This window comes from Epinephelus fuscoguttatus, linkage group LG15, assembly GCF_011397635.1.
Source record: "Epinephelus fuscoguttatus linkage group LG15, E.fuscoguttatus.final_Chr_v1".
In the NCBI taxonomy this organism is placed as follows: domain Eukaryota; kingdom Metazoa; phylum Chordata; class Actinopteri; order Perciformes; family Serranidae; genus Epinephelus; species Epinephelus fuscoguttatus.
In genome coordinates this window covers 20,457,608-20,472,062 of record NC_064766.1, presented here as the reverse complement: position 1 = coordinate 20,472,062, position 14,455 = coordinate 20,457,608, and the positions used below count along the sequence as shown (strand labels likewise).

The following is a 14,455-nucleotide window of genomic DNA, read 5'->3' as shown; positions in this document are numbered from 1 at the left end:
CTATGGGCCCTAGCCTTTTTTTGGGGTATTTTTACTGCCTTTACTTTTAAGCTCATATCCCAGTCATTATAAAGGCTACATACACATGCTATATCTTGTTTTCAGGACAATCTGGGCTATCCAGATTTGCCATCATTGTATGTCCCTATGTGCCTGTATTTTATATTAATTTTTATATCAATGAAAAAAACAAATCCGTGTGACTAAATTCTTACATTTTTACATGTATCTCACCATAGGAAGTTGGAAGAAGACATATTCTACCATATATGAAGAGGGGAGACTCTCTGGAATCTGGCAATATAAGAACCATGATGGTGGGACTGTCACTTCACAGCTGTCCAAAACATGTGGTTTGTGCCAGGCGGACATGATTGCCAGTATTTTTTCATTATTGCAAGAAATTCCATTGACTCATTCACAAGTCAAAAATGTGTTTTATCTGAAAGAAACATGCAATATTTACATCTAAGATCATAGAAAAATAGTCAACCAAGTGCAATGATGTCCTCCAAGATAATACTGCCACTTTGTTTGCAGTAAAAAAAAATTCTGTTTTCTTGTTGACATAATTAGGCTATAGTTGTCTGGGTGCGCAAAGTGCGCTGGTTTTGTCATACAAAGTTTGATGAAGTGTCAACTGGACAATATGGAGATATCTGCATCTTGAAAGCCGGACTACAAATGTGGATAGACAGGGAGAAACACACACAAGCCTAAGACGTGGTAAGATACGATATTCCTCACTATATGAAATGACTGATAACAAGATCTGTATAATGGGCTGTAAAGAAATTAGTCAGGTTTTTATTTTGTAGAAAATAGATCTGGATTTATAGCATGATGGGATGACAGCACAATGATGTGTGTGGTATCACTGGAAAGCTCTGGTCCTGCGCTTTCATGTGATATGCGTGGCATTTCTGTGCGAGCCTGCATTCGCGAGTAATCCATCCAAGAGTAATGTGTGTGCCGAGCTGTATAAAAGCTCTGTTATACATAATTTTAGTGTAAATATATCATGTTTTTTCGCTGTGAAAACATTGGACTACCGACAAGTGCTTTGTCTTGTCGGAAAGCTACGGTTCCGCTGTTTCACGTGATATGCGTGGCTTGGGCGTGCTTGGGCAGTGACCTGGGGCGTCACACACCAGCGTTGGCATGATACACGGCTGGTCGCTGTTATAGTTTAACGATGCCCAGCAGCGTCACGAGGAAACGTAACAGTATAGCAATGAAAGTTAAGAGTAGAAGGGTCCAACAAACATCAAATTTCACCCGGGAGAGCTATGTTTGTGTCCTGTAAAATTGTAACACCAAACCCTGTTCTTTTTTCCTAAACCTAACCACATGCTTTTGTTGCCTAAACTCAACTAAGTGTCTCTATAGCCTAAAACCAACCACATGCGTTTGTTGTTGAAGGGAAAAATACATAATTCCACAGTGCTGTATCAATGTTGGGCATTTATTTTGAAAGTGTATGTAAACAATAAAATTTTGAAAGAAGACAATGCATGTAACAGGCAGAACTTGACAAGGCATTCCAGAACGTCAACAACCAACACACCCAGGGTACCTTGCACATTGTATCTGGACGTGAAAGTCCATGACCAAATGTCGATATGTGAGGTGGAAGTGAGACTGTGTTGCCTGGAAATAATTGTTGAGATATTTGTGTAAAGTAGACCACCGACAGGCAGATCAACAGCCCTATCCAAAGACAACATTTCAGAAAACAGAAAAGTATTTCAGGACTTTCCAGGCTTCACAGTCTGGCCCCTGAAGAACAGAGTGAACTGGATGTCTATCGTTTTTGTGTTGCCTTCTGAAGAAAGCTGCGAGGCAGATTCAGTCCAGCAGACGGAACTACTCAACTGATATTAATGTGATGACACAGGACTGACAGAAACCATGAACTCTGCAGGAACTCAATATGAAAGAAGTCAAACCCAAGAATTTTGAAAACAGGTCATGGAAATTTTTATTGTTACTTTTTTCCCCTGTGTGGTATCACTCCCTCACCACCATTGAGTGTCTGCTGTGTATGGGTAGAGCTGCTGGGAGGAAAAAACACAAATATCTGGAAAAAACTGAAAGGTCATCGGAATAACAATTGATCCATATCCACGCTTTGTAGAGACTGAAATGAGGCCAGATATCAGGTCTCCTGACATGTTTGTATGTGCTCAGGGAAGTGACGTTACCCTAAACAAAGCCTGAAGGCATATAGATGTCTGCTTTGAAGAAGGACTTGTCTGTCTGATCAAAATCACGATGACTTCAGAGGGTGCTTAGTTGTCGGTGCAGATGTTGGTAACAGATACTGATGGTAGAGACAAGTCTCTCAGCTGTGATGTGATTCTCAGTCCCAAATCTTAACAGACACATATAATACATCAAGATAAGATCTGCCAAAGAAAATGCAAATGAATGTGCGTTTCCATCCACTGCTGTTAGTTCCACTGCTGAGTTGAATGCATCGAGATAAAAGCTAACTCTCCAGTCAGGTGCCGTTAAACTGTTGTAAAAACGGATGCTGCAATGAGATGACGCAATTAAAAGGACCAGTCAAACCTCAAACTAATTAAAACAATGTAGATGTAACTTGATGGAAATGTTGCATTCATGTTGTTTCGTATGAATTTGAGGAAGGTTACAATCTCGTCATTGTTTCACACAAATCTTCAACATGTTCTCATCCCAATCAACACATTCTCACTCCATCCTCGTCACATATTGACATTTGGTCATGGACTTCTCACGTCCACATACGTCGTGCAAGGTACCCTGGGTGCGTTGGTTGTTGACGTTCTTGGACACCGTGTCAAGTTCTTTCAAAACACACTTTTGTTTTCACAGGAAATTTAACGTTTACATACAGTCTCTTTCAAAATAAATGCACTACGTTGGTACAACACTGCCAGTTGACCTTCAGCTAACCCTTCAACAACAAAAACACATGGTTGGGTTTAGGAAAAAAGAACAGGGTCTGGCTTCAGAATCTTTCAGGACGCTAACACCACTTTCTTGGGTATAACTTGGTGTTTGTTGGACCACGAACGACTTTCGCTGCCTTAACTTTCGTCCTTGTCACGCTGCGTTTCCCCCTGACGCTGCTTGGCGCCATTGAACTATAACGGCAACCGGCTTTGTATCAGGCTGATGTTAAAGGACGCCCTTTTTCGTTGGTTTCTGACGCCACAAGTCACTGCCCAAGTGCCCGATTTTGACGACTTTGTAGTGAGACCAGGCTCTCCCAACTCATCCAATATCCCAGCTTGGTCAGTGGAGTTTCACATCTACATATGACATGTTAGGTACCCTCCTGCGCCTGGTGCTGGCAGTCTGGGATGCCATGTCAGTTTACGCTTGTTACATGTATTGCGTCTCTTCAAAATACACTTCTGTTTTCACATTAATCTGTACAGTTTCTGCTCATTAGATGCAAACAGTCTTGCAACGCTGGTAAAACACTTTGTATATGTCTATTTCCTTGTGCAATAAAAGCATGTGATTAGGTTTAGAAAAAAACATCATACTGTAGTTTGGCTCAACATTCACCAACCCTGGGTGGTGTTATAAACTCACACCACCCAAGTGTCTGATGACGAAATCACTGGCAAAGCGGCAGTATTTGACGAGTTATTAATGAGAACGAATTAGGTCTGTTTCAGTTGCATCCTGTTGCATCTTGCTTTAATTGATACGTCAACTTCTTCACTTAAGCCAGTGTGAAAACTGTTTTGTCTTTATGAAAGAAGAAGAAGGAGGTGGATGGAAACACACTTATTGCAGAATCAGTGACATCTCTTAAATCACCTCTTGAAACGTATCTTTTTTCTTTGATAATGCTAGCACACTGTTTTCTTTCCAACATGTTTTATGTGTTTTATTACTATTATTATTGTTTTAACTTATATATATCATCCATCCATCCATCCAATTTCATAACCGCTTATCCTCTTGTTGGTTGTGGGGGCGGCTGGAGCCTATCCCAGCTGACACTGGGCGAGAGGCAGAGTACACCTTGGACAGACTATCGCAGGGCTGACACATAGAGCCAGACAACCATTCACACTCACATTCACACCTACGGACAATTTAGAGTCACCAATTAACCAGCATGTATTTGGACTGTGGGAGGAAGCCGGAGAAAACCCACACTGACACAGGGAGAACATGCAAACTCCACACAGAAGGGCTCCCTCCTGGGATCAAACCAGGAACCCCCTCGCTGTGAGGCAACAGTGCTAACCACCACACCACCGTTCCGCCTATATGTATCAATTTTGGGATTTTATTCCATTTTATTTTTGTATTTTTTTTTTTAATTTATGTGATTTTATTTGCCTGATTGCAGCCCTGAGATGTTTTAATCCTGGTTTAACCATGTAAAGAACATTGTAACTTTGCTGCATAAATAAAGTTTATCATCATTATTACTATTTATTATTATTAACTGACCCTGCTGCTCCTTCTGTCTGTGTCTCTCTAGGATGTAATACAGAGTGGGATGAGATTGGCTGCTGGCTGAGAGCTGAAGTCGGGCAGGTGGTCAATGTGTCATGTTCTGATGTCTTCCAGCATTTCTCCAGCAATCAAGGTTGGTTTCCATGTTGATTTAAATCTCAGTGAACAAAAATACCAACATTCCAGTCATATAATCAATAAAACAGTTAAAATACAGAGGGTAATGTGGAAGTCCAATTCTCTGCTGGTGCACTGTTGCTCCACCACTAGTATGTTTGTCTGTTCTGTATAATCTGCAGCACTAATGCAGTCAGAGTTTCTCTGATGGAGGAGCACAGTATGAATTATTCATGTATGTTTGTTGGCAAGAATATATACACATATATATATATATATATATACATATACATGCTCTGGGAGGTTTCTGGCAGAAGAAATGACGTGAAATCTTGTCTGCGGGGTTGACATCACAGTCTGAGTTGCTCCTGGGCTGTTGAGAGATTTGTGTTTCCAGAGAGATGAAGACGCCAAGAGAGACAGACTCTGAAGTAACAATAATACAGTCGTGAGAATAAAAGTTGTGTTGTTAATAAGTCTCATATTTAGCATTAATAGCAGTCAGCACAATGAAGTGTTGTGTAATAAGTACACATTGCAATCAATTATTAATCATTTGCATCTGTAAAATAGTGTTTATAGGACAGCTAGTTAATTTTTAAAATGTGGGAGCCTTTATCTTCCAGTTGAAAGACACAGAGACGTAAATAAAAAATGTGGGACTGTTTGTACTCTCTTGTCCTGATAGGATTGCCATTATGACGGCATTATTAAGTGACGTAAGCTCAGAATCATTAAGGCACAATATTCTTTCCCGTCTTACCTTGATTGAAATTGTGGCTCATTATGATCTAAAATGCAGATCACTCAAGCAGAGCAGAGTTTTTGCTTTCAGCGGTGCAGTTGGCAGCTTTCGTTCTTGTTTACTCAGCTCAAAAGGGAACAGAGAGAAAACCCCACTGCTATGCATTTCTGTGTGTCTTTGTTCAAACAGTCCAGCTAAAGCCCGCACGTGCTATCTGAGGCACACACATTTTTTGATGTACAATCCCACAGACGCAGGGAAGTGCAGGGAGAGATCCAGCTGACAACCTTTTCCCAACACCTGCTGTTTCCAAATGGATGTAAACCAGAAGGGAAATGTCAGTAGACTTCACATGAAAGCATCAGATTTTTTCTAACTGAAAGCACAAATGGAATGAAATGATCCAAGAGAGGAAATGCCAAGTGTAGCGATGCAAATATGCACAGGGGTGACAACTTTCCCCAACAGTGTACGTCATTTAGAACAGTGGTTCTCAACCAGGGGTCCAGGGACCCCCATGGAAGGGGAGAATAGTTCGGTCTCATTCCAAAGTCACCAAATACCGGTGCTTAAGCAGTGACTTCCTTTTGTTGCTTAAACCTAACCGTGTGAGTGTTGGTTTTGGCTTTCTGCCTTTATTAGATAGGACAGTCTAAGCATGAAGGGCAGAGAGAGAGGGGCTGACGTACAGCAAGGGGCCACAGGCTGAATTCAAACCCGTGGCTGCTGCAGCCAGAACATTGCCTTCGTATATGGGATGCCTGCTCTATGCACTAAGCCACCAGGCACCCCATGCATTTGTTGTTGAACAACAAAAACATCAATATGCTATAGTGCTTTTATTTTGAAAGAGACTGTATGCAAACTGCACATTTCCCGTAAAAACTGAAGTGTATTTTGAAAAGGCACAATGCATGTAACAGGCTGAAGTTGACACGGCGTGTAACAACCAACGCACCCAGAGCACCTTGCACCTCATATTTCGATGTTGAGAGTCCATGACCAAACATGTGACGAGGTCGGAGTAAGAATGTGTTGGAGTAAGAGCCATAAGAGCAATTATTCTGATCACTGGTTTCACTTCCTCTACAATTGTCACCTCAATTAAAGTTGACAGCGAAAGAATTCTGGTCTTAATCAAATCTCACAACCCACATCTTTTCAGATGGAGGTCCCTGAAGCAAAACCTTATTAAATGGAAGTCCGTGACCTTATGTGTATCAATTTAGGGGTCCTTGAAATGAAAAAGGTTGAGAACCAGTGATTCAGAAACAGAGATCTGATGTCACAATAGTGTTCTCAATCTCAAGAACATAACTTAAATGTAAGTCTGTTTGAAGCAGTTAGATAAGCTTTTTGTTGTCAGTGGCTACAGGATTTTTAAGACATAAAGCTTTGACTGATGTTTTGATAAAACTATTAGTGTAGTAAATTAATTTATGAAGTTTATGTTTAATGTTTATGAGTAAATATAACTGTTAATTAGTCTGGTGGAAAGCACACAAGACAAACTGTAATATTCAGTTTATTATTCAGAATATTAACTTTTTTTTTTACAGGGTTGAAGGGCCAAAATATGAGTGGTTTAGGGAATATTTATATTCCTCAGCTGAGAGAAAAGTAGGCCACACCAGTGTGGAATAAATAGTCTCTCTCTGGCACACCAAAGACTAAATGTGAAAAGTCTTTGGTGATTAGACCCCATCATGATGTCATTAATTCCAGGAGGGCGTTAAAGTAGTAGATTAGGGATTCCCCTTGTGGAGTCTAGACGCTGGTGGTCGTGATGAGATAAAGAGGGAGCTGAGGATCTGGATGTGAAGAGGAGTGGGCTTTGATGAGCTTGTCCTGAGCTCTGGATAAAGTGGCTGGAGGTGAATGGGGTGGAGAAGGGCGTCACGATTCTGCCTAAAATGACAGCTGACAGAAGCAGAGAGGAGAACAGATTTAAAGCTGTAGAATAGAGGAAGAAGTACTCACATCTTTCACTTAAGTAAAAGTACCAATTCAATTGTGTAGAATAGTCTGTCACGAGTAAAAGTCATGCACTCAAAATTTAACTTAAGTCCAGAAGGATTTAAAATATACTTAAAGGGATACTCTGCGGGATTTTCCTATAAAACAATGTATAATGTTACAGAAGTAATCTCTTTCTATCATCACTCATGACCCACTAAGTGCATGGCCGTGTAGTTATTTGCAGAGACTCTGACCTCTGCCTGTGCTTTCGTCTTATTCTCTAAGCTTGGGACTTTTATGGGTGTGTACCTCTAGAATGCTCAGGTAAGGTCAGGGCCTCATGAAAAGGGTGCAACCAGGTGCCAGACCGAAAGCAGCAGACATAGTGCTGAAAAAAATGAGGTAAAATACTAAATGAGAGTAAATCTGGGGCTGGATTTTACTTTCACTTTCACTGGTAAGCATGTTTGCAAACAGTAACTGTCAATCCTGCATGTAATACCTTTGAGGTATCAAAAATAAAAGTACTCAATTATGCAGAGTGGCCCATTGGATTATAATTACTGATGCTTTTATGTGTAAAAATCACATGTTGCTGTTACAGCTGGTAAGGGCTGGGTTAATTCGAACAGATTTATATACTGTCAGGGATCTTAATCTATAATGATAGGGCTGCTTGATCATGGCAAAAATTGTAACAATGATTATTTGGCCAATACTGAGACTACAATTATACATCACGATCACTCATTTAGGGCACAGTGGTTAGCACTGTCGGATGGGGGAGCCCTTCTGTGCAGAGTTTGCATGTTCTCCCCATGTCAGCGTGGGTTTTCTCCACGTTTCCTCCCACAGTCCAAAGACACAGTCCAGGGTGTACCCCACCTCTTGCCCAATTTCAGCTGGGATAGACTTGAGCCACCCCACAACCCCCAAAAGGATAAGTGGTTATGGAAAAAGAATTAACTCATTGACTCTGGAAACATCATACATTTATTAAACTTTAAAAAAAACCTTGTCTTCTTAACAGCGGATTTTCTTGAACTCCAAATGTAATTCAACTGAAAAACAGGTCGAGGTGAACTAAACAGGCCAAAGCTTGGCTGAGAGTGAACTTGGGCTTTAAGGGAGGGCTGAAAGGACATCGCTGTAAAGCAAAGGGATGCACTAGATTTATAACACAGGACAAAACATCATTGCAAAAATGTAATGCTGTGCAAAAATAGTTTTATCTCCATTATCTTATTTTCATCATAGTTGGAAGCCAAATTGAAAGTAAAAATTGATTAATAGCCCAACCAAACATCATAATTCAATTATTAATTATATTTTGAATGGATTATCTGAATCTACAAAGTCATTAAAGTTATCAAATAAATGTAATGGAACAAAACAAAGTACAATATTTGCCTCTGAAATGTAGCGGACAAATAAAAAATAGAAATGCTAATGCAATATAAGTACCTCAAATTTATATATATATATATATATATATATATATATGTCTTTGTATATTTCAATTTAATTCAAACTATATCTTTTTGAAGAAGTTCCTTAGACGTAAATGAAGCCACAGAGAGGTTTAAGAAGAACGTTAAGAATAAGGAATTGGTTGAGCTTCTGAATCATATGATGTGCAATGGTGGAATCACTTGAAACCATTTGACCCTCTCCTCGTCTCCTTGCTGTCTGCTCCCACATCAGGGTATGTTTACAGGAACTGTACGGTTGACGGCTGGTCAGAAATGTATCCACCCTACGAGGAGGCCTGTGCTTTCAGTGACGACAGCGAGCCTGAATCTGAGGTATACACACGTTGTTGTAATCAAGCCAATCAGTTAAGCACATTCATATTGTTTCTGTTTCCTCTCCGCTCTTCCTCCCTTGCTGCTTCCTTTTTATTTCAGATCTATTTGTAGGTGTAGTGCAAAATGCATTTGTGATGTTTTTGTTCCAAGAATACATGTAAGCATTTCAGGTGAGGTCTTATGTGTGTTTGATACAAGACTGTGAAATGAATTTAGGCACCATTAAAGTTTTTTCTGGATGATGAGTTTTGATATATGTGTAACTTTTCATCCCAATTCCAAAGCTTTATTTTTTATTGATTTGATAATGAAATCACATCTAAGTGGAAGTTCAATCAATACTTGTTAACATAAGCTACTGTCTCTTAAAGCCTCAATCCTCTGATGTCTGAGAGAGCGTCTGATTTTGTGGACCCACAGAATGTTTCCTTTCTTTTTTATACCCAAATGAGCTTTGCTCTATTGTAGTGTTCTCAGTTCTGAAACAGAAAATGCACCCATACACTCAGAACATTCCTCTGGGTGCTCTCAGTGTCATCTTTAAAGCCCAGCTCAGACCAAAGAGACATGTTGAAACAGGCAACTACTTGCAATGCGCCATTCTGCAACGTTCTAAAAACCTGCTGGTTCACACCAATGCAACTAGATGAGACGGTGTAGCAGCCACCCACCGGACAACGCCGGTGGATTAGGGAGGACGGAAACAGAGGGCCAGGCAAGAACAGAGCACCTGCAGGCGAGCGCATTGTCTGTGGCCATTCTGACTTGACCAGCAGACTTCACTACAAGCCGAATTGGCTGTTGAAACAGCTTTACATTGTAGAAGAAGCTTGACCAGCTGAGTTGCAGGTGACACCATCACCCGGCTTGAGTCAAGCTCAGACTGGTCAGTTCACATCTCTGCAACTTTTCTCTGCAATGTTCTAAAACAGTTTTGTTTCGTCGTGAATCTTTGGACTGAACTGTGCTTAACACTGGTTCCCAACCTGGCCACCAAAGTTTCAAGGGGGGCAAGGCCTTCTTGATTTTAAGGAGTGTCAGAAGAGTGTTTTTCAATATGCAGTAGGCCTGTATCTCAGCATTGCATTCATTTCTGTGAAGAAGACTCAATAATATTGCAAACTAAAAACCCTCACAGGATAAGGGCAGAGTGAAGACCTGAGCACAAGCTATATTCACAGAGCCTTCCCTCTTCTAAACAGCCTTGTCCTACATTAGAAAAGTTTGCAGTGAAAACAACCAATGAGCTAATAGAAAAATGGCTGAGCATCAGGGAGAAGAAAATGCTGAGTTGTAAAAAAAAATAAATAAATAAATAAAAAGCCCATATGATGGTTTAAAAAAAAATACATAATGCAGATGCAAACAGATAATTGTGTGAAAAGAAATGTGAGGAGAACTCATCTCTGAGGCAATATACACGGGAAATAACAACACAAACTCCTCACAGTTATTGCGTATTTGGGTAGAGTTGAGTTGTTCTGTACTGTTTTTGTTATGCAATGAATATATTATTGAAAATATCCTTAAAATATGTCAGTCAGGGGTCGTCCGTTTGGTAGGTTGGAAACCACCGCCCTAAGACATCACACATGACACTTTTATATTTGATAGCGTCATATTCTCCTCACTCTCTGTTTCTGTCTCTGCAGACGAGTTACCTCTCCACGTTCAGACAGGTCTACACTGTGGGCTACGCCACCTCGCTCATCTCCCTCATCACAGCCATTGTGGTGTTCACAGCCTTCAGGTAAAACCAGAAAAGCACAGTGTCCTACTTACACGCACAAATAAGGGCAATAAAAGGGGACAACAACTAGGATGCTTACGCACACAACATGTATGAAGTTAAAACCCTAAACTGGAGTGTTAAGAGTGGCGATGAGCAAGAATTAAAGAGACGATTATAGCTATAACATGTTCCAACAGACACAAATATCCAAATAATCAGATGATCGACTGTCAAATCAATAAAGGCCCAGTAAAGCCTTTGTTACATAGTGGCTTGGGAATCTATAAGTAGTACTGTTTGTGTTTCTTTTAGGAAGTTCCGCTGCACCAGAAACTACATCCACATCAACCTGTTCTCCTCCTTCGTCCTGAGAGCCAGCGCTGTTTTCATTAAAGACACCGTGCTGTTCGCTGACGAGACCCTGGACCACTGCTCCGTGTCCACGGTGAGCACGCTAATTAGCCAATCATGGTCCCATTGTAAAGCAGATTCCCACATCTGCTGTATGATTGAGTTAGCAATGGAAAGCGTAGTGACAGAAGGGGGACACATTACGAATGATGGCTGTTGTTTTTCAGAAAAATCCCTTCATTTATTATACAGTAACAAAATGAAACTGTACCTGTACTGAAACTGTGTTTTTGAAGAGGGAGGGCTGTCCATGTGGCCTGTAGTTGAGATGGAAGGTACTCGACTTTCACCTTACACCACAGAAAAACATTTTTATATAGTCATTTTTATATAATCAATCAATAACCAGCTGAGCAATCCCAGCAGGACGTCCCTTTAAATGTGTTCTCTCTTCAGAGTGTTCTGACAGTGCTTTGTTGAAGGACATTTTATTACAAAATAATGACATTTTATGGAAAGAAACCAACACATATGCAATAATGGCCTGAACTGAGAGTTTTCTTTTAAGGTGGTGACGCTGATGGAAACAGTGAATCATCTTTTTGTGTAGCTACAGAATGTTTATCGTCGAGAAGTCGAAGTTGGAGTACTTTTGAGTCGTTAAAGAAATTGCTTTAGGAGTTAGAAGCTTGTCAAAGACTTTTTATTTCTTTTTCAGACACACTTTAGCAATGGCACCTTTTCAAATCCTTCATCACAGCTGCTCCGATCAGTCAATAAAGTCATCACAAACTCTTTATTTCTTGCATTTGTGCTACAAACATAGCGAAGAATATTTTTACATGTAAGGAAATACGAAGACAAAGACTAGATTTGTATATCGTCGCTGTCCACTGAAAACCATGAATCCACAGATGAGCTGGTTTTGAATTTTTCCGACCATTTAAAACCATTTTTTAACCATTTAAAAAGAACTAGGAATATCTGAGAAATGCATTGTCACAAATGTTTTCTGAGCACATAATGAATTGAAACTTTGGACATGTTTACTAAACATATACAGAGTTGAGAAAGGTAAGTATAATGCCATTTCAAAAAGCAAACACCAGAGTAACAGTAAGTAGTATATGAATAAATACATGAAAAATATACAACCTCTAACTGCTACAATCTCCATTTTTCTTTATTTTTAGACTGTGTAATGTCAATTTATATCATCAAAGACCAACTTTCTGTTTTTGTCTTAACAACAGTCACACTGTGTGCCCCTTCAGTGTTAAATGATGACACATCCAGTCGTAACTTTGCTTTGCTGTGTCCTCTCTAGACAGCGTGCAAGTCAGCCGTGGCTTTCTTCCAGTTCAGCATCCTGGCCAATTACTTCTGGTTGCTGGTGGAGGGCATGTATCTGCAGACGCTGCTCGCCCTGACCTTTGTCTCTCAGAGGAAATATTTCTGGTGGTACATCCTGATTGGTTGGGGTGAGTATGGGGACGACTGGAGGAGGTCATCTGAGGATAAGCAGGCCCATGACAGCCTAACAATTAAAGTGATGGTTGGATATATATACATACACACACACACACACACACACACACACACACACACACACACACACACAATATTCACCTATATATATATATATATATATGACCTAATATATTTGTGTTTTTGTATGTTTGTGTTCAGCAGTCTCTTGTGAAGCGTCCATTGTTTGTGGTGTTGTTGTGTTACAGTACACTGAATGATACAGTGGGGTTTTATCTTTGTATTGTTATGCACAATACATGCACATTTGGGTTAGTAAATCTACTTCCAGACCATAATTCAGTCCCAAAAACCTGGCAACATTTTATTTACACAGTCGCTGTCCCTGAGCAGAGAGGGAGGCTCTTGTTTCCTCGGCTCTCCCTTTGTTTTTTGCCCTTATCTTTTGTTTCAATGAGCTCTCTACGGATGTTTGGAGTGCTTTCCCTTTGTGTTTGCTCGTGTTGCTCAGTCGACTGATTTCCATGGTCTTCCCATTCCCATTCCAGTGTCTTTGTTGTTTCCTGCTTGCTGTATATTTCCCTGTTCATGCCAGTTCTCTCGAGTGATTCGAGGGATGTTCCACAGTCTGTATGATTCTGCCCTGTTAACCATAATGTTACAGTACAATTCAGTGACTGCAGACTGAGAAGAGCAGTTCGGTTCAGAGCCTTATAGTTAGGGACTGTACTTTATTTGTCAGAGGAGGGTGGCTGGGGTGTGACTTTGTTTTTGGCTCTCTCTTTTCTCCGGAGCTACAAATGTTTTTGTTTGTAACAGCAGTGACCACAAGATCAGTAACTTGGCAACACGGCCCTTAGTAGATTTTGAAAGCTTACCCTTTGGTGATTAAAAGTTAAAATGAAATCCAGAAAAAAAGAGAAAACCTTTGTTATGTGTGCTCAAGTGTAGAATTTAAGGGTTTCAAGAGCAAACAGTTTATTTTCTTAGTAACATTTTAATGAGACATAGAGTAAAATCATTTCAAATTTTGAAATATCATTGTTTTAAACTTAGATTTGATTATGTTTCGTGATGGAAGTGTTAGTACATGATGTGTTCAAGGACCAGCAGAAATAAAAAAAAAAAAAATCCCATGATGATTTCTGTAATCTTCATGGTAAATGATGTAATTTTAGTGATTTTTTAAAAAGAAAATATGCCTTTTTAATCCACTTGAGGGTTTATGGGCTGTAAGGGTATTTAAAATTAATCCAAAATATCCTCCTGAGACCTGAGCTTTTGTCTGGTATGCATTTTTAATTTCTCCTATAGCGATATCCTCAAACGAGACGATAACAAAGTCCTGATATCCTCAAACGAGAGGATAATAAAGTCTCGATATCCTCAAACGAGACGATTATTAAGTCCCAATATCCTCAAATGAGACAATGATTAAGCCCCGATATCCTCAAACGAGATGATGATTAAGTCCCGATATCCTCAAACGAGATGATAAAGTCCCGATATCCTCAAACGAGACGATAATAAAGTCCCGATATCCTCAAACGAGACGATGATTAAGTCCCGATATCCTCAAACGAGACGATAATAAAGCCCCGATATCCTCAAACGAGACGATGATTAAGTCCCGATATCCTCAAACAAGACGATAAAGTCCCGATATCCTCAAACGAGACGATAATAAAGTCCCGATATCCTCAAACGAGACGATGATTAAGTCCCGATATCCTCAAACGAGACGATAAAGTCCCGATATCCTCAAACGAGACGATAATAAAGTCC

The 14,455-nt window shown here is 40.0% G+C and overlaps 1 protein-coding gene across 1 annotated transcript in view; it reads left to right on the top strand.

Annotated features, from left to right (window-relative positions):
- LOC125902534 (vasoactive intestinal polypeptide receptor 1-like) overlaps positions 1-14,455 on the top strand; it is a 47,003-nt gene that overhangs the window by 18,919 nt on the left and 13,629 nt on the right. The window contains exons 3-7 of the mRNA XM_049598978.1: positions 4,496-4,603; positions 8,996-9,096; positions 10,752-10,849; positions 11,144-11,276; positions 12,510-12,663. Coding sequence (XP_049454935.1) covers positions 4,496-4,603; positions 8,996-9,096; positions 10,752-10,849; positions 11,144-11,276; positions 12,510-12,663 — 594 coding nt within the window. The remainder of the gene's footprint in view (positions 1-4,495; positions 4,604-8,995; positions 9,097-10,751; positions 10,850-11,143; positions 11,277-12,509; positions 12,664-14,455) is intronic.